Genomic DNA, 20,442 nt, shown 5'->3' with positions numbered 1-20,442 from the left:
GAGTAGGCCTTCCCTTCTCTGGATGCCAGCACCAGCTTCCCTCTGGCACCCAGGACCTGGGCTTCTCTGCAGCCACCTGCAGGCACCTGGGACCCAGGCTTCCTTCACAGCCCCGGCTTCATCCAGTCAAATTAGCATATTACTATTTTATTATTATAGATTAGCACCTTATTGGGAGAATTATTTGCAAATATCTTCTTCCATTTGGCTTGTTGCCTTTTTATTTTCAAGTCTTAAAGTTGCCTTGCAATTTTTAGGATGATTTCATGTATAAACACTTTGAATATTTCTTAATAAAATATGTAAATTTTTTTTCAGTTCATGCCACTGATTTGAATGCAGCACATCTCCACTTGAGAGCATGTTCAAATGAGCTCATGCCCGCACACATGCTTTCTGTTTTATTATGATGGTAGTGTGCTTCTGTTTCCCCCTATTATCTCTGAAGTCAATGTGCATCTTCCTCTTCTGGAAGAATCCACTTGGCAGGAAGTCTCTGAAACAGGAAACCATAAGGATCTTTATTAATTAGAAGTGCTGTGTGGTGATAAAAAATGATAGACCTGTTGTGTTTACAATGATGACTGCCCAAGTTTAAGAGAAATACTAAACATGATTACCATGTAAGACAGATTTATTGTGATGTTAAGAATAGAAATTCACTTTTATCACATGCCCACTGTGTATCACAGGAACAACACTAGAAAAATTATATGCATTATGTCATTTAATCACACATCTGTCCTACAATGTAAGGAATATTTAATACTCTCATTGTGGAGGTAAAGTATCTGTAGCTGAGGGAGATTAAATAACTTCTTCAAGGTCACAGAGATGTAACATGGTAGACCAAATTCTGTTCCAGGAAGTCTGACTCACATCCTATTTCTAAATCACAGGTTTATGCTGTACTTTGGAAGAGTTATATATAAAAAATAATTGTAATGAAAGAATAGATTAATAATAATAATAATAGCTATAACATAGAAAGATCTTACTGTGATTAAAGGCATTTTATTACCTCGTAAAAATTGTAACAGCAGAAACCACATTTTAGAAACACAATAAGGCACATAGAGAGTTAGTTAGCTATGACATCAATATAAAGTCATAGAACTAAGGTTGTTTGAGCTGAAAACACATGTTTTAATCACTATTATGAAATGAAAGTAGTATGGAGATTGTTAAAGTAAGCACCTTAAACATCTTCAGTTATTTTGGAAGGCTAGTATGAAAGAAAAAATTGGTTTATGTTCATAGATTTCAATAAGTGAATTAGAACCAGTGAGTTGAAGATAAAAAGAGAAAGATTTCAGCTAAATTAAAGGAAGTCTGCACAATTAAATCATCATTTAAAATAAAATTGGATAACCACTTAAATGAGTGAATGACTGGCATTGGAATGACTACTAGATCATGAACTATGCCCACACAGAGGGGGACTGAAAAGGTGATGACCAGCTGAGATGCCATTTGGCTGTTTACTGAATGTTGCTTTTTCCTTCTTTAGAATACACACCAGCTGCATGGAAGCTGAAAACCACACAGAAGCATCACAATTCCTGCTCCTGGGTCTCTCAGGTGATCCTAAACTGCAGCCCCTCCTCTGTGGAGAGTTCATGTGTATGTACCTGTTCACTGTGCTTGGAAAATGCTTTATATTTTCCATCAGCTCTGACTCCCACCTGCACACAGCCATGTACTTCTTTCTCTCCAACCTGTCCCTTGTTGACATCTGTTTCACTTGCACCACGTTCCAAAGATGCTGGTGAATATGCAGGCACAGAGCAAAAGCATCTCCTACATTGGGTGCCTCATTCAAATGTATTTTTTATGAATTTTGGTGAAATGGACCACTGCCTCCTGACTGTGATGGCCTATGACCGGTATGTGGCCATCTGCCACCCCCTGTACTACATGGTCATCATGAACCCACGCTTCTGTGGCACTCTGGTTCTGATGTCTTGGTTCATCATTGTCTCGGTCTCGCTGCTTCATATTCTACTGATGAGGCGGCTGACCTTCTGTGTCAGCACTGAAATCCCACATTTCTTCTGTGAACTGACTCAGACCCTCAAGGTGGCCTGCTCTGACACCTTCATCAATAGCATCGTCTTGAATGTGGCTACTGCCCTTCTGGGTGTGATTCCTGTCACAGGAATTCTGTTTTCTTACTCTAGGATTGTCTCCTCCTTAATGAGAATGTCCTCTGCAGGAAGGAAATCTAAAGCGTTTTCCACCTGTGGGTCTCACCTCTCCGTGGTCTCCTTGTTCTATGGGGCAGGCCTGGGGGTCCACCTCAGTTCTGCTCTGACCCATTCTTCCCTACAAAACTCAATTGCCTCAGTCATGTACACTGTGGTCACCCCCATGCTGAACCCCTTCATCTACAGCCTGAGGAACAAGGATGTGAAGGGGGCCCTGAGAAGGCTCCTCAACCTAGCAGCACCTTGTCTGTGATGGATCTCTGGCCTCAGAACTAAGGGTACATTGTGGGCCCCAAAGGTAAATTTTGCAAATTTAAATATCTGGTTCTTATTTACTCCTCAAAGACAGGCTTTATTCCTTCTATTTCCAAACGTGTATGATTTTGCTTTTGTTTGTTTTTTTATTAGTTTTTCTCAGAAATTCCTTTTTTACTTTTTTTCCTTATTTGCAGTCTACAGTATTCCATGTTTGGTCAGCATTCCTGCAGCTATTCTTAAGATTTCTCACTTTAAACATAAAGCACTTATCTTATCAAGTGCTGAATTAATTTCCCCAAAAGTTGTCCTCTTATGTTGCTGATCTTCACCTTAATTGTGATGTATCCTTTTTCCCCCCAGATAAAATTATATGAAAATCCTACAGTAATCAGAACAGCATGATAATGCTATCAGGACTCTTCTTGTTTCTTCACATGAATGATTTAATTTCATCTTAAAAACATTTTTTTGAGAGATTTTCTCTCATTCACTTTGGACTACAACCTGGAAAGCTTACTTTACTATCCTACCTTTTACAGGAACTGTAAAGTGATTTTCAAGTTCAGAGTAGGAATCTAGATTTGAAGGATGGTTTCGTCAGATGCCTTATAGGAATTTACTGCCTGGAAAACTGAGAAGTATTATTTATTATCCTTTCTTCAATCCATCTTCCTTCATTTCCTTTTTTATTTGACTTATGTTTCTCATTATTGCAATTTTGAAAAAGACCTCTAAGATCCCAAACCATGTAACAATGAGTACAATACAATAAGAGTTGTTTTCTCAAGTGATTTAGTTATTTTCTGGAACTCTGTGGGGATGCCTCAGGAAGAATAGATACATATTTGTGTAACATGTTTAGAACTTAATTCTTTTGGGGGGAAGAATGTTGACAGAATTGATTCTGTAAGGAAGCATGGAGGAGTACATGCTGGTAACATTCCTTCCATGTTCTCTGACATCCTCTCACCAATTTCCATTGCATAACAATTTCCATTGGACCCTACTTTGCCCAATATGTGGTAGCAGAAGTGACAGGGAATTATGTCCCATCAGAGACAACTCTTGATGGAGAGGAGTAGAGTACAGGATGTCTTTCATCCTTTATCTGGAATAATGCTGAGGTTTATGTTTTTTACCATTTACAGGAATTTCCCCTGGAGATGAAATCTCTGTTTATTCACAATGGTAGGTGCCATAATGCAAGCTGCATTCAATATATTTTCTTTTGTGTATCAGTTCCCCTCTCTCCCATCCATGTCCCTGGCTCCTTCCAATAAAGTGTTTGAACATAAACCCTTGGTTCAGCATCTGCTTTTGCATGAACAAAAATCAACACAGGGCTAATAATGTGATCAATTAAGATAATATCATAAAAGGAATTAGGGACTTTGGAGAAAAAATAGAAACGAATTATTTGGGACATAGTAAGGACTGTACAATTATTCAAAAACCAATTGTTTTTATGCAGGAAAGAGTTATTTGATCTTGTTTTCATTTAGTTTAATTCAATGTGTGTTTATTGTCTACTCTACAAACTGAGGAAGAAACCAGAGAGATACAAATAATTGTACTGTGGATTGATGAGCATAAGAATGTTGGTATGTAGCAGATCCTGTTCAAACAAAAGTTTTGAACTCACATTGAGTAATTTCAGGAAAAAAAAACACACTTTTTAAAATTTATGTCTTAATATTTTTATTGAGATACTAGAGGCCCAGTGCACAAAATTTGTACATGGGTAGGGTCCCTAGGCCTGGCCGGAGATCAGGGTTGATCGGGGCCTTTCAGCTGCCAGCCAGGGCCTTTCTTCCAGCTGCTACCCGGGGCCTTCCTTCCCCGGCTGTCAACTGCCCACCGTGGCCTTCCATCATTCCGCATCGCCCCCTGTGGTCAACACACATCATAGTGAATGATTGAACTCCCAGTCTCCTGGTCGAACTCCCGAGGGGACACTTTGCATTTTAGCCTTTTATATATATAGATAGTTTACACACATAAAATTCACCTATTGATGTAGTATATAACACTAGAAATTTACTAAGATAATTTACAATTATCTTAGTAAATTTCTAGTGTTATGTATTTGTTATCAAAATCCAGTTTTACAATATTTTTATCACCTCAAAAATATCTTTTTGCCCACTTACAGTTAATTACCACTTCCCCTTTAGCATAGGAAACCCCTGATCACTTTATGTCTTTATACATTTGTGTTTTCTACATATTTCATATAAATTGAATCATAAAATAGGTGGCCTTTGTATCTGGCTTCTTCTATTTGGTGTATGTTTTATATGGTTATTCATGTAGAAGTATGTATCAATATTTTATTCCTTTTAATTTCAGAATAGGCTTCTATTGAATGTTTATACCACAGTTTGCTTATCCATTTACAGCTGATGAACAGTTAGCTATTTCCAGTTTGGAGATGTTAATAATGCTGCTGTGAACATTTGTGCACATTTCATTGTCCTGATACACCTTTTCATTTGTTTTGGGTAGATACCTTGGACTGCAATTACTAGGTCATAGTGAAATTTATGTCTAAAATTTTAAAGAAACTTCTAAGTTTCTTTTTAAAGTAGTTACACCAGTTTTATATTCCCATAATGAATTCATGAAGGTTTCATATTTTCCACATCTTCACCAACACTTAGTATTCATGAAAAACTGCTAATATGAGAATATGCTTGAGTATTAAATAAAAAAATGAGAAGAAGTTTAACTGGGAAATATGTTAGGTAACATTCAAGAGACATTCAAGAGTATGACAATAAGGAAGCTATATGGAACTATGGCTGAGTTACTAGAAATTGGTTAGATACATAGATGGACATCAGATCATTGTGGTCATTATAATCTTTTCATTTGTTTATACAGCAAATGACATTATTGCTTCTTATTCCAGCACTAAGGCCTTCTTCTCCATGCACAGACTCTCTTGACTAGAGGTTGATGTTGTAGGTTCATTCTGTCTGAACCTGAGGAAATCCAGGGCGTTCCCCTCACTCCATTTTTATCTGCATTTTCTTTTTCTTGAATCTTCTCAGTCATGGTAGATCAGTAGTTTTCATCCAGGAGTGTTTTTGCTTTTCAAAACAATATAGCACACATTTGCGTATCAGTTGTGACCTTAAGACCACCAACGTAGCAGATGTTATGGATTGTCCCATTGACCCTCTTCTTATTAGTGTACCTCATTCACTGTCTTCCATCACAAAAAACCAATAGAAATCATAGAAGAGGTCCTCCCAAAAATACAAAAAGAAGTTGACCAAAATAAAAGCAAAATAATCAAATATAAATAAACTGGAGCACATCCAACTAAAAAGCTTCTGCACAGTAATGGAAGCCATCAACCAAATGAATAGGCAAACTAACAGAACAGGAGAAAATATTTGCAAATCATATATCTTATGAGGGGTTATTATCCAAAATATGTTAAAATCTCACACAACTCAATATCACAACCCAAACAATCTAATTTAAAAATGGGCATAGGATCTAAATAGACATTTTTCTGAAGATGACGTACAGATGGACAAGAGGTACATGAAAATGTTATTGGTTCAAGATTGGTTCAAACTGGAATTACAACTAAAATATAATACAATCAACCTGAATAACCAATTGAAGACTAGCTGCACAAAAGTCTTATTACCAAGAATTTACAGAACATGCTATATCCAGACTGGTAAAGAAGTGTGGAGACATGAGGGATTCTGGAGGGATATCTCTGCTGCAAAGGTTCCTGCTGAGAATCATGGGGATCTCCATCCCATGCCAGGTTGTGCTGCCCAGAGAACCAGAGCTGGTGCACACATAAGAAGGGGCTGTGAAAATCAGCAGGGATTCTGTATGCTAGGGAGAGATGAGAGTTTCACAGATGCCCTCTTAAAAGGCCAATCCACAAAACCTCATTCAAAGACATTCACCCTGGTTTATGAAGGAGGGAGAGCAGATTGGAGTAGAGTCATATGAGGAGAGACTGGGGTTTGTGGCTCTGGAAGAGAATTAATGGGATAGCAGCTGGGACCCCTGTACTGAGTCACTCTCCTACACTGTACACACCATCTGTCTAGGGTGCAACATGCTCATCCATGTGGTATTAGCATGGGGAAAAGCAATAGCCTGTATCCTCTGAACTCATTGTTACCCCACCCTGTGGAGGTCACACCCTGCTGAGGTGTCATCTACTGGGCTGGAGTAATAGGTCTGGGCAGAAACCCAAGGTTTCAGTGACTGAGTTGTGTGTTCTCGGGGGTGGGACCATACCCCACACTTTCCCGTGAACCTGCCTGGCACCTTCACTGCATGGGACATTCACTAGCCCCACCCTACTAATACTCAGTGGCCCCAACCTTCTGAGCTTGAGCTTCTGACAAAATCTGCCATAGATTGAGTTGTGTGGCTCTAGGATGGGGGCTATATTTTTCCTTGCAAGCCAAACCAGTGCAGAACCTTCCATTTAAACTGCAATATTTTGGTCTGTGTGACCCTGATTAACTTTGCTGTTCTTACCCTGATGACTCCATGAGTCTCTATCCCACCACCAAGGTCTGTAGGCATACGTCAAGAGACAGCTAGTCCTGGTATACCCTGGGACTTTTGTTGAGTAGCCTCAGACTGAGCACTAGCACTGAGTTTGACCTTCATCAATCTGGTTCACACTACTTGTTCATACCTGGTGACTGAGTACCTACTTCATGCAATTCAAGTATTGCCAAAGGCTCTTTCAGTGATTGAGCCTAACAGGGAGCTGGACATGTGCCTGCTGGGGTCATTGTCAGCATTTAGAAAGGTTCAGGAATCTGTAGAAGGGCTGAGAGTAAATTAATAAAGAGACTAGACATGAAATATAAGTATGGAATACATGGGGGAGCCAGGGAAGGCTTAGCTTTAGTAATTAAGTTCGCTCTTCAAATCTCTGGACCCAGGGCTTTTTGTTCACACACTAGAGGTCCAGTACATGAAATTTGTGCACTCTTGGGGCTCCCTCACCCCGGCCTGCACTCTCTCACAGTCTGGGAGCCTTCAGGGGATGTCTGACTGATGGCTTAGGCCAGTCCACCATGGGGAGCTGGCCTAAGCCGTCAGTTGAACATCCTTAGTGCTGCCGCAGAGGCAGGAGAGTCTCCCGACACTACTGCTGCACTCGCAGCCTTGAAACCAGCTTCTGGCTGAGCAGTGCTCCCGCTTCGGGAACACACTGAACACCAGGGGTCAGCTCCTGCATTGAGCGTCTGCCCCCTGGTGGTCAGTGCATGTCATAGTGACTGGTTGTTCTGCTGCTGAGCCAAAACCGGCTCTCTGACATCCCACAAGGGGTCCCGGATTGTGAGAGCGTGCAGACCAGGTCAAGGGACCCCAGCGGTGCAGAATTGGGGCCAGGGAGGGAAACAGGAGATTGGCCAGCTGGGAGGGACTGCGGGAGGGCTCCAGGGCATATCTGGCCTGACTCACTCAGTCCTGATCAGCCAGACCCCAGCAGCAAGCTAATCTACTGATTGGAGCATCTGCCCTGTGGTGGTCAGTACATGTCATAGTGACTGGTCGGCTAGTCAACTGTCTGCCCCCTGGTGGCCAGTGCACATCATAGCGAGCGTTTATGTAGCCTTAGCATATCATAATCATATTATGCTTTGATTAGTTGAATGGCTGACCGTACGACTGGACACTTAGCATATTAGGCTTTTATTTTATAGGATTTTTGCCCTAAAGCAAAGCAAACACACATATCCAAGGTAAAGTTTGGTAAACAGTAAATTATCAGGTTGGGGGAACTGCCCTCGGCTGTTCAGCTGTTAGGCCAGCAGCAGGTAATAACATGTATTTTAATAACAGGTAAAAGTATTTTCATGTTTGAGGAAATACTTTCAGCTATTCCAGCAGGGAATAAATTGCATCTTCAGCCCTGCTGAAGCTTCATGGTCCACCAACCTTTTGATGAACTTCTTGCATTTATGACCTGCTGGAATTAGCCCCCAGCATGTGCCCTGACTGGAAACTGAACCAATAAATGGACTGGTGAATGGACCAATGCTCAACCACACCAGCTGGGTGCCAAATAGATTTTTTTTTTATACATTCAGAGCATTTCACCCAAAAGCAACCAAATATACATTCTTTTCAAGTGCATATGTAACATTTTCTAGAATAGACCACATGTTACACACAAAACAAGTCTCAATAAGTTTAAGAAGATGAAATCACATCAAGCATCTTCTCTGTCCATATGGTATGAAACTAGAAACCAATTAAAAAAAAAAACACTAAAAACTAAACAAAGATGTGAAGGCTAAATCACATGTTATCAAACAGTGAATGGATTAACAATGAGATACAGGGAGAAATAGAAAGATACCTTGAAACAAATGAAAATGACAACACAACACCCCAAAAATCTATGGGACCCAGCAAAAGCAGTCCTAAGATAAGGTGACCAGTCGTCCCGCTTTTGGTGGGATAGTCCCGATTTTTAATAATTTCTCCTGCGTCCCGCAGCGTTTTAAAAAAGTCCCGATTTTTGGAAAGAATGCACAACAAGCTAGGGAATGGCGGGAGAACGGGAAGGGAATATACAGTTTTCGGCGGCCATGTGGCTATTTAGCCAGGATATGAGTTTATATTATTTTTGTTAATTTTATAATGTTAAACTTTAATAATAACAAATAATTGTTGAGAACTGGTTATCGAGAACTGCTTATCAAAGTTCTCATTGTTGATCAGTTGTTAGAATTCGACCACCATTGTTTGGACTTAATGAACAATGGCGTTTTTTAGGATTGGCAACGACGAAAACATTTTGTAACTGTCTCTCAGATGATACACATCGTACTGCGTGCTAGTAAGCTAGTTAAACAAGTGATGTCATTACAAATCAGGTAATCAGATAATTTAGGTAAGTAATTTATTTATTTATTTCATAAATACATAAATTTTCTTGAATTTAGCAGATAGTACTTGCATTATTTATGTTTTATAGTGGCGGCAAAAAGTCTAGCGCCGGCCTTGAAAGTGACACTTACGACTTACGTTACGGCAAATTCAGAGGAAAAATAATACAAGTTAGTATTGTTATTATTTAGAAAGAAATATAGGATTAAATAATTTTAAAAATATAGTTACTTTATAACAATCAAATTAATTTAATTTATAAACTAACAATAAAATGTGTTCATGTAATTATGTACCTACTTACTATGTTTTTAAGCAATATGTATATAATAATTTATAATATAATTTTGAATTATTTTTTTAGATTTTTAACATAATGAGTAAGAAAAGAGGATGCAAATTCAATGATGATCTAAGAAATGAATTTCCTTTTATTAAAAAAACCAAAAGCGATTACAATATAGACCAAATTTTTAATCAAGAACCCCCCACTCCCCCCCCGGGGCCGAAACCGGTTTTGCTCAGTGGATAGAGTGTCGGCCTGCGGACTCAAGGGTCGCAGGTTCGATTCCGGTCAAGGGCATGTACCTTGGTTGCGGGCACATCCCCAGTAGGGGGTGTGCAAGAGGCAGCTGATCGATGATTCTCTCTCATCGATGTTTCTAACTCTCTATCCCTCTCTCTTCCTCTCTGTAAAAAATCAATAAAATATATTTTTTAAAAAAGAACCCCCCCCACCCCCCCCCCAGTCAATGGTGTCCCGCTTTACCAATGTTAAAATCTGGTCACCTTGCTGAAACCGGTTTGGCTCAGTGGATAGAGCGTCGGCCTGCGGACTGAAAGGTCCCAGGTTCGATTCCGGTCAAGGGCATGTACCTTGGTTGCGGGCACATCCCCAGTGGGAGGTGTGCAGGAGGCAGCTGATCGATGTTTCTCTCTCATCGATGTTTCTAACTCTCTCTCTCTATCTCTTCCTCTTTGTAAAAAATCAATAAAATATATTTAAAAAAAAAATCTGGTCACCTTATCCTAAGAGGAAATTCATAGCATGCCTACCTGAAGCAAAAATAAAAATTTCAAATAAACAATATAACTTTACACTTAAAGGTACCAGAAAAAGAACATCAAACAAAATATCCCAAAATGAGTAGAAGAAAGAAAATAACCAAGATCACAGTAAAAATAAATGAAATGGGGTCTAAAAACAAATAAAAACAAAACAAAAAAACAACAATACAAAAAAATTAATGAAACCAAGAAATGGTTCTTTGAAAAGATAAAGATTGACAATCTTTAAACAGACTCATCAAGAAAAAACAAGTGGACCCAAGTAAAGAAAGTCAGAAATGAAAAACAAGAAGTAACAACTGACTCCACAGAATTACAAGATATAATAAGACAATATTACAAACAACTGTATGGCAACAAATTCAATAATCTGGATAACATGGATAAATGCATAGAAACATACCATCTTCCAAAACTGAATAAGGAAAAATATGGAAATCTAAATAGATAGATAAAAGTAATGAAATTGAAGCAGTAATGAGAAAAGCTCTCAACAAACCAAACTCCTGGAACTGATGGCTTCACAAGTGAATTTAACCAAACATTTAAAAAAGAACACCTAACCTCAGACTATTCCAAAAACATCAAGAGGAGGGAAGACATTGAAGCTCATTTTACAATGCCAGCATTATCTTAATTCCAAAAGCATTTAGTGACATTACAAAGAAAGAAAATTATAGCCAATATCTCTGGTGAACACAGATGCTAAAATCCTCAACAAAATATTACCCAACTGAACCTAGCAATACATTGAAAAGTCTATGCATCATGACTAAGTGGGATTTATTCCAAGGATGCAAAGTAGGTACAATAAATAAAACAATGGGATACATCACATAAATGAAATGGGGTATAAAAATCACATGATCATATGAATAGATAAAGAATAAAACATTTGATAAAATCCAACACCCATCTATGATATAAACTCTCAGCGAAGTGGAATAGAGGGAACATAACTCAACACATTAAAGGCTATATATGACAAAACCAGAGCCAACATTATACTCAACAGGCAAAAACTAAAAGTGTTTCCCTGAAGATCAGGAAGAAGACAGGGATGTCCACTTTCACCAGTCTTATCAGCATAGTACTGGAAGTCCTAGCCACAGCAATCAGACATGTAGAAGAAATAAAAGACATCTGAATTGGAAAGGAAAATGTAAAACTGTCATTATTTGCTCAAGACATGATACTGTATATAGAGAAACCTAAGGATTCCACCAAAACACCACAAGAACTGATAAATAAGTGCAGTAAATTAGAAGGGCAAAAATAAATATCCAGAAATCAGTTGCATTTTTATATATCAACAATGAACTATCAGAAAGGAAAACGAAGAAAACAATCTGATTTACAATTGCATAAAAAAATTCCTAGGAATAAATTTAACAAAGGATATAAAAGACCTCTACTCAGAAAATTATGAGATACTTAAGAAAGAAATGGAAGAAGATACAAATAAATAGAAGCATATACTGTGTTTTTGGGTAGGAAGAATTAACTTCATTAAAATGTCCAAATTACCCAAAGCAATGTATAAATTCAACATCATTCCTATCAAGATACCAATGGCATAGTTCACAGAACTAGAACAAATATTTCCAAAATATATATGGAAGAACAAAAGACCCCAAATGGAGCAATCTTGATAAAGAAGAACAAAGTTAGCCGAGACCGGTTTGGCTCAGTGGATAGAGCGTCGGCCTGCGGACTGAAGGGTCCCGGGTTCGATTCCGGTCGGGGGCATGTGCCTTGGTTGCGGGCACATCCCTGGTGGGGGGTGTGCAGGAGGAAGCTGGTCGATGTTTCTCTCTCATCGACGTTTCTAGCTCTCTGTCCCTCTCCCTTCCTCCCTGTCCTGTGAAAATCAATAAAATATATTAAAAAAAAAAAAAAAAAAAGAAGAACAAAGTTAAAGTAATCATGCTACCTGATATAAAATTATACTGCAAGGCTATAGTAATCAAAACAGCATGATACTGGTATAAAAACAGACATAAAGGTCAATGGAAAAGAATAAAGAGCCCAGAAGTAAACCCATGCCTTTATGGTCAATTAACACTTGACAAAGAAGGCAAGAACATAAAATAGAATAAAGATAATCTATTCAAAAATGGTGTTGAAAAAATGGGACAGATACCTGCAAAAAACAAAACCAGACCTCCTTCTTACTTGTACAGAAGAATAAACTCAAAATTGATTAAAGACTTTAATTTCAGACTCAAAACCATAAATATCCTTGAAGAAAACATAGACAATAAAATCTCGGACATTTTTTGGAGCAATATTTTTTTCTGATATGTCTCCTCAGGCAAGGGTAATAACAGAAAAAATAAATAAACAAATGAGACTACATAAAACTAAAAAGTTTTTGCACAGCCAAGTATATCATCAAGAAAATGAAAAGACAACCCACTGACTGAGAGAACATACTCACCAATGATAGGTGTGATAAGGTTTACTAACCAAAATTTATAAACAACTTAAGTCAACAGCAAAAAGAAAACAAAAACAATCCAATTAAAAAACAGGCAAAGGACCTATTCAGGCTATTGTAAGTAATGTGGCAATGAACATAAGGTTCTTTCAAATTAGTGTTTTGGGTTTCTCCAGATATACTTCCAGCAGTGGAATCACTGGGCCATCAGACAGTTCCATTTTAAATTTTCCTACCCATAGAGGACATAAGATGGGTAGTAGACATGAAAAGATGCTCAATGTTATTAATCATCAGATAAATGCAAATCAAAACCACAATGAGTATATCACTTCACACCTGTCAGAATGACTATCATCAATAAACCAACAAACAGTAAGTGTTGGCGAGGATGTGTAGAAAAGGGAATGCAGGTTGGTACAGGCACTGTGGGAAACAGTATGGAGTTACCACAAAAAATTTAAAATGGAACTGTCTGATGGCCCAGTGATTCCACTGCTGAAAGTGTATCTGGAGAAACCCAAAACACTAATTTGAAAGAACCTTATGTTCATTGCCACATTATTTACAATAGCCAAGACTTGGTAGCAGCCCAAATGCCATTAATATATGAGTGGATAAAAAAGCTGTGCAACACGTATACAATGGAATATTACTCTGTTATATTAAAAAAGAAAAGGAAATCTTACCTCTTGGCTATTTTTTCTTTCTTTTTTTAAATATATTTTTTAATTGTTGCTAGAGAGTATTATGCTAAGTGAAAAACAAGTACCATATAAGTCAGAGAAAGACAAGTAATCATATAATTTCACTTTTATGTGGAATCTAATGAACAAAATAAACTAACGAACAAATTAAAAACATACTCATAGATACAGAGAACAGACTGATCATTGTTAAAAGAGAAGGGTGTCAGGGGTGCATGTGAAAAAGGTGAAGGGATTAAGAAAACAACAACACACAACCTCATAGACACAGACAACAGAATAGTGATTACCAGAGGGAAAGGGTTGTGGGGGGCGGTAGAAGAGGGTAAAGGGTCCCGGCATAAATGGTGATGGCAGGAGACTTGACCTGCGGTGGTGAGCACACAATTCAATATACAGATGATGCACTACAGAATTGCACACCTGAAACCTATGTAATGTTATTAAGAAATGTCACCCCAAGAAATGAAATTTTTTAAAAGACATGATGACCGCAGCCCTACATTTAGAACACAGGCATCTGTGAAATTCTCTGCAGGATTTAAGAAAATTGTCAATTGGATATATCAAAATAGGTGGTTGTCTAATGTAACAACATCCATAATTTCTCTAGAAAAAGTAGAACTCTGGCTGTCTTTCAAAATAAGAAAAGAAAAACAACATCTCAACACGTGAAATCCAAAATTTCTTATAGAAAAAAAGGAGGGAGTTTTTATTTAGAAACATAAATCTTAAATAACAAATAGAAATTAAATATTATCCTTGGTGTAGAAAACATAGTTATCCCTACATAGAATGATCAATTCAATGAATGTGTACACATACAAATACACATTGCATTCGTTAATTGAAAAAAAATTGTTTGAGTTTATAAAATCTCTGCAATTTAGATGTTGGAAATGAGAAGTACAAGGGAGCTTTCTCCTTAGAAGAGGAAGGGTCGAAACCCGTAAAAAGTACATTCCCTTTTCCTCTTCTATTAACAACAGCAAGTCCTCAGAGATTGGGATAACCCGGACCCATTTCACTAATTATGAGCTCTGTGCATTGAGCTCCCAGGGCCATGCAGCAATAGATAATCAGCTGTGCCTCCAGCCCTTCAGCTTCCCGTCTCTGTCCAGGGGCTTCACATCTGAGTCTTCTCCTCTCGCATCCACTGCATCAGGAGCCCATGACTAACTCTGACGTCCTGCCAGTCTTGATGGAACCTGAACCTTCATTGCTTGCCAGGCAGGACAGGGGCAGTAGATTCCCATTACTTGGTCAGACTCCAGCAGAGACAGACCTGCCCAGTGAGTACTGTGGAGACGATGGATGGAGAAGGGACTTCAGAAACTTACTTTTTTCATCATTAGGACAATTAGGAGAGTTGGGACAAACAGCTGGGAGGGCACCCATATAGAAAGTTTCAGGTATTTTTGACCGTATAGGTAGAATCTGAATACCTGGAGGGCAACAACTGAGTCTCATTCATTTCTGATCCCCCAGGGACTAGCAGAGAACAACAATCTCTGCTAAATATTGAATAGACTCTTCTTTGGATCTCAGAAATAGTGCGTGGGTGATAAGGCTTCCACCTGCCCAGTGCTTTCTTTTCAGTAATTTCCCCCCTTCCAGCAATGCCTCCTGGGGCTAGCAGAAGATAAAAGTGTTTATATGCATCTATGTCAGGGATTGTCTAAGAAACCTCTCATTTTCCATTTAATAGAATCAACAGCTTTTAAATACAAATAAAAATGGTGGAGATTTTCATAAAAATTAAAAAAGAGAGAGAGAGAGTAAAAGAGAAAGGGAAGTAAATCTTATTGTGTGAACTGAGACACATTTCAGAATTTCCACTCATTCCATGAGTGAATTACCTGGGACATGATAGGCTTCTACCTCTCTCTGCCGTATCTATAATAATAAAAGCATAATATGCAAATCAATCGAACCACCAAACAGCAGGATGACCATCTGGACAACCTTCTGGATGACCACGCTATAACACACACTGGCACCAGACCAGCCAAGGCAGGTGCAATGGGATTGATGGGGGGCCCGCCATTGCCCCACAATGGCCCCGGAGAGGGAGACCCAAACCACCAGCCAGTGGGGTGAATAATCAGGGGGCTCCGCCATCACCCCAAAGAGGGAGGCCCAGGCCACCCTCTGCAGGGCGATCGATGGGGAGGTGGCTCTGCAATTGATCGCCCAACAGAGGGAGGCCCATGCCACTGCCCGGGGGGGTGATCAATCGGGGGGACTCTGTGGGGCAATCATTGGGGGGCTCTGTGGAACCGGGGAACCGGGGGTGTGTGGTGGCGGACGTGGGCAGTGCCAGGCCAAGGTGGGTGCAGAAGGGGGGTGGGGCCGGGAAGCAGCAGGGCTGGGAGGCAGCCGGGGCTGTGAAGGCCTACCCTTGCACAAATTTCATTCATCGGGCCTCTAGTAATAGAATAAAATGTCATCCTTCAGCCTTTCTTGGATTGTTTTTCATCAACAAACCCACTATTCCAATCTGATTTAAAAATTGTCAGTGAACGTTTATTAAGGGCAAACTATTTGGTGCCACACATTTGCCAGAGATGGGTGATATTCTTCCATTTCTATGTAAGAGATACCAGCAGAGAGGTGGAAGGATTTACAAACACTTTCCATTTAGTGGGTGACAGCTGTGGGACTCAGACACAGGCCTCCTGATTCCCAGCCCAGGCTCTGTCCCCTCCACTGCAGCACAATGATTGTTTCTTTCCAAACAAGGGCACCACCATCAAGTCCTTCTCTTGGGATTTGGCAAGTTCATCTGTCGTTTGCAGGGACCTATATTGCATGAATGTTGCAGATCGTAGGGTTTCCTATAAATAGTAATGCATTTTTCAGCACTTTTTGTAAACCTGAGATATGAAAACATCATTCCCTATACAAGATGGGTGTTTTCATGGCTCTATCATGAAAAGACTATTGTTAGTCAGACTTTTGGGAACTTCCTAATTTTATAACTTGGCAATCAGAGCATGGAGTTGATTTTGTGTAATTATTATATTGGGAAAACAAGTGTAGATAATTAATAGTAAAGTTGCCCATATGCCAATTTTTTCAACTTAAACAATTATCTTTTATGCATATGTCTTTAGAAAATTCTCACTTGTGTGATATGGAGAAGAGGCTTTAGAATTTTCTTAGTGCTGTCATAATAAAAAATTGAAAATAAAATGAAGTTTATTCCTCAGGTGACACTAAGCATCACTTAAAGTGCTGAAATTGAAGTATGTATTTCACAGAGAGACTTGAAAGCAATGCTGTGGTAAATGAGAACTTAGGCAATAGTTACGTAGGATGAGAATATTTAGGTAAGTTTTTAAGAAAACTGTTCATGAATACATAACTCAATACTAATGTTATGAAAATATTGAAAGGAAAATGCATCCACCAAATGACAGTGTTTGTCTTTGGACAACTAAGTGCAGAGGGAGATCATGCAGGGATAGCAAAATACCCTCAAGTTTTATCAATGATAAATGAGTTCCTCAGCACATATTATTAAATATTCATATTTTAATATGGGTAGTGGGTAATATGGTATTGATAGCAATTGATAACATTAATACATCATTTATTAATAGCCTGGCAATGGTTCCCTGCATTGGCTCTATGTTAGTAGGCCCAAAGGACTTATGTAAATTTTAAAGGATGCATTTTAAAAGGTAATTATAATAATCAACTAGTATTGATAACCAATGTTTAAGTATTTTTATACTTATAATTTAATTTTACTTCTTACAGCAATCCTATAAGGTCAGTTTAATTAATATAACCATTTTACAGATGAGCACACTACCTAGGTGTTTGTCATAGTAGTCTTGGTTCTTTTTTCACTTTTGATTTTTCCCAAGTTACATCATTTTTAGGGGAAAAATAGTTTATTATGATATGGCTTATGTAAAGTTAGGTAGTATTACAAAATAGAAATGATCAGATATATCCATAGGAATCTAGCATGTCACACAAAGGAATAACTATTTTGACAAAGTAATTCCTCAGTAATTGCCTCATATTTTGACCTGTCAAGAGAAATAACCCAAGTTGCCTTCAGGAGCCTGATTTAGGAGAAATGTAATCCCTCTTTAAGGAAGAACTGACCTGGAAAGCTCTTAAACTGGCATAAGAAGGACAATTTAAGGTTTGAGGTCTTGTTTGGTCCTCAATTTCTCAACTGTTCATTGGAAAGTTGGTTTTGATGAGAAATCAATTCTTCAGAAATGTTTGTGATTAGAGACAAATTTAAGAAGTATTACCAATCCACTACAAACCAAAACACTAAGTATAAACTCAAGCTCAGATGTTTCTCTGAGATTGTGTATCACTTAATTGGAAATAACCTTTCAAAAATAAAAGTAAGTACAGAGTTTTCATTAATTATTATTTAATCATTGGTTATTGTAAATTAATACCATCTTCAGGATCAGTGGTGCTTTATGATTTTGTGCATTTAACAAAAACATACTTTTCAAAATATGAAGTCTACCAAGGTCAACTATTTATAATTTGAATTATATTTGAGAGGCTTTGACCAGACAACCCACATATTTGAGTGAGCACTTATCTCTATGGAAGATTGATGTCATAAAACCAAATAAAGATGTAAACCCTTCAATATAATTGCCCTGTAAATCTGATTATGAACATTTTATTTTAAGTTAGCGTACAGTTAATGTGGTTTTAATTCTTCTCGATTACATTCCAAATTAAAGAATTTCTTATACTGCATTTGGGTAAGGTAAAGTACTTTCAATTGTTTCTTAGTGTCTTTCAATTGGAATGATTTGTTTCTTAGAAAAGAATATTTCTCATTCCATATTTTTCTTCAAAGGTAGAAGGGTGATAGTTTATTCTGTTCATGGATTTCTTATTTCAAAATGTCATTTCTTCTCTAATATTCTGTGACCAGTGACTCTAAAGTGGGTGTATATAGAAACTGGCAAATAGGTCAGACATCAATAAGGAAAGAGTTCTAAAATTAACGACTGAGACATGTTGCTGAAGGTAATGGGGCAATTGTATGTGATTCTCAAGTGTAAATACTGGGTGAACTGCTTGAATCCAATATATGGACGCCTCTAGACTTGTTTCAGTTATTTAACTCTCTCTCTCTCTCTCTTTTTCCAAAAATGTGTCCTATCTGCATAGAACCACAGAATCAAACAGGTGATTCAGAATTCTTCCTCCTGGGACTCTCAGATGATCCAGAGCTGCAGCCTCTTCTGTTTGGGCTGTTCCTGTCCATGTACCTGGTGACTGTGCTCGGGAACCTACTCATTATCCTGGCTGTCATCTCTAACTCCCACCTCCACACACCTATGTACTTCTTCCTTTCCAATTTGTCCTTGGTTGACATCAGTTTCAGCACCACTACAGTTCCCAAGATGCTGGTGAACCTCCAGACACATAGCAAATCCATCACCTATGCAGGCTGCCTAATTCAGGTTACCCTTTTTCCTCTTTTTACATGTATGGACAGTCTACTCCTGGCTGTGATGGCCTATGACCGGTTGGTGGCCATTTGTCAGCCCCTACACTACCTGGTCATCATGAGCCCTCGCCTCTGTGGCTTGTTGGTCCTGCTGTCATTTTTCTTCAGCCTTTTGGTCTCCCAGCTGCACTACTTGATGGTGTCACAACTTAGCTTCTGTGCAGATGTGGAAATCCCTCATTTCTTATGTGAACCTTCTCAACTCTTCAAACTTGCCTGTTCTGACACCTCCACCAATGACATATTGATCTACTTTATTGGAGCCATCTTTGGTGGTGTCCCACTGTCAGGGGTCCTTTTCTCTTACTATAGAATTGTGTCCTCCATTCTGAGAATGCCATCATCAGGTTCAAAATATAAAGCCTTCTCTACCTGTGGCTCTCACTTGTCAGTTGTTTGCTTATTTTATGGAACAGGCCTTGGTGTGTACCTCAGTTCAGCTGTCTCATCTTCCCCAAGGAAGGATGCAGTAGCCTCAGTGATGTACACTGTGGTCACCCCCATGCTGAACCCCTTCATCTACAGCCTGAGGAACAGAGACATCAAGAGTGCCCTATGGAGGATGGTCCAAAGAATAGGCTGATCTCAATGCTTGTGCTATCATTTTTGGTTCACAGGACTGGGAAAAGCAGCAAAATCAAACATGTGCAACCAGAATTTCTGAATCAGCAGTCACACAGTGAAGATGTGTCTATATGAGTCTTTGCTTTCTGTTTACACACTTTCCCCTCTTAGCTCAGCTGTAATGAAATTGGGAGATTATTTTGGACTCCTACTTAAGTCGTAGCCCCTCCAGGATTATGCATAGTACATAGGTATAGCCTTCTCACTTTCCTTATGCATTACCCAGGACTCTCGGTCATAAGGAGTCTTGTTTCTATCATTATAAATAGAGAGCAAGTAGACAGATATGGGGGGCATATTGGTGGTGGTGGTGGTGGTGTGTGTGTGTGTGTGTGTGTGTGTGTGTGTGTGATGGGGGTGGTTTGAGCAAAAAAGAGGGAGAACTCATTGACATGGACAACAGTGTGGAAATTATGTGGTGAAGGGGTGTGGATGGAGATGATAGAGTGCATTTGGGGGATAAGTGCTGATGGAAAAAATAAAAGAAATTAAAAAAGAAAAAATCATAGCTCTCTCTTTCTTATTATTTATTCTTTCTATACTTTCCTCATGATTCTTCTCTCTTCTTCCATATTTTTGTTCCTTCATGATCTTGGTCATATCCTTGAGAAAAATGGGATGTCTGTTTAATTTCTTGTCCAAACCACGGTATTTTTAAATTAAAATGGGACAGCATCAGTAGTGAGTTTGAATAAATAGTTATCAACTGGGACTTTCCTAGCAAAA

The 20,442-nt window shown here is 38.7% G+C and overlaps 1 protein-coding gene and 1 pseudogene across 1 annotated transcript; both read left to right on the top strand.

Moving 5' to 3' along the window:
* The first annotated feature begins 1,526 nt into the window (after positions 1-1,526).
* LOC129149299 (olfactory receptor 7D4-like) lies at positions 1,527-2,460 on the top strand (annotated as a pseudogene).
* Positions 2,461-18,730: 16,270 nt separating this feature from the next.
* LOC103304459 (olfactory receptor 18-like) lies at positions 18,731-19,675 on the top strand. Its single transcript, XM_008161349.2, has one exon. It carries the CDS (start codon positions 18,731-18,733, stop codon positions 19,673-19,675), a length of 945 nt encoding a protein of 314 aa, XP_008159571.2.
* The last annotated feature ends 767 nt before the right edge of the window (positions 19,676-20,442 follow it).

The sequence above is a fragment of the Eptesicus fuscus genome, chromosome 6 (genome assembly GCF_027574615.1).
Source record: "Eptesicus fuscus isolate TK198812 chromosome 6, DD_ASM_mEF_20220401, whole genome shotgun sequence".
In the NCBI taxonomy this organism is placed as follows: Eukaryota; Metazoa; Chordata; class Mammalia; order Chiroptera; family Vespertilionidae; genus Eptesicus; species Eptesicus fuscus.
Note: the sequence above shows the minus strand (reverse complement) of the source record. Positions and strands in the feature narration are given on the sequence as shown.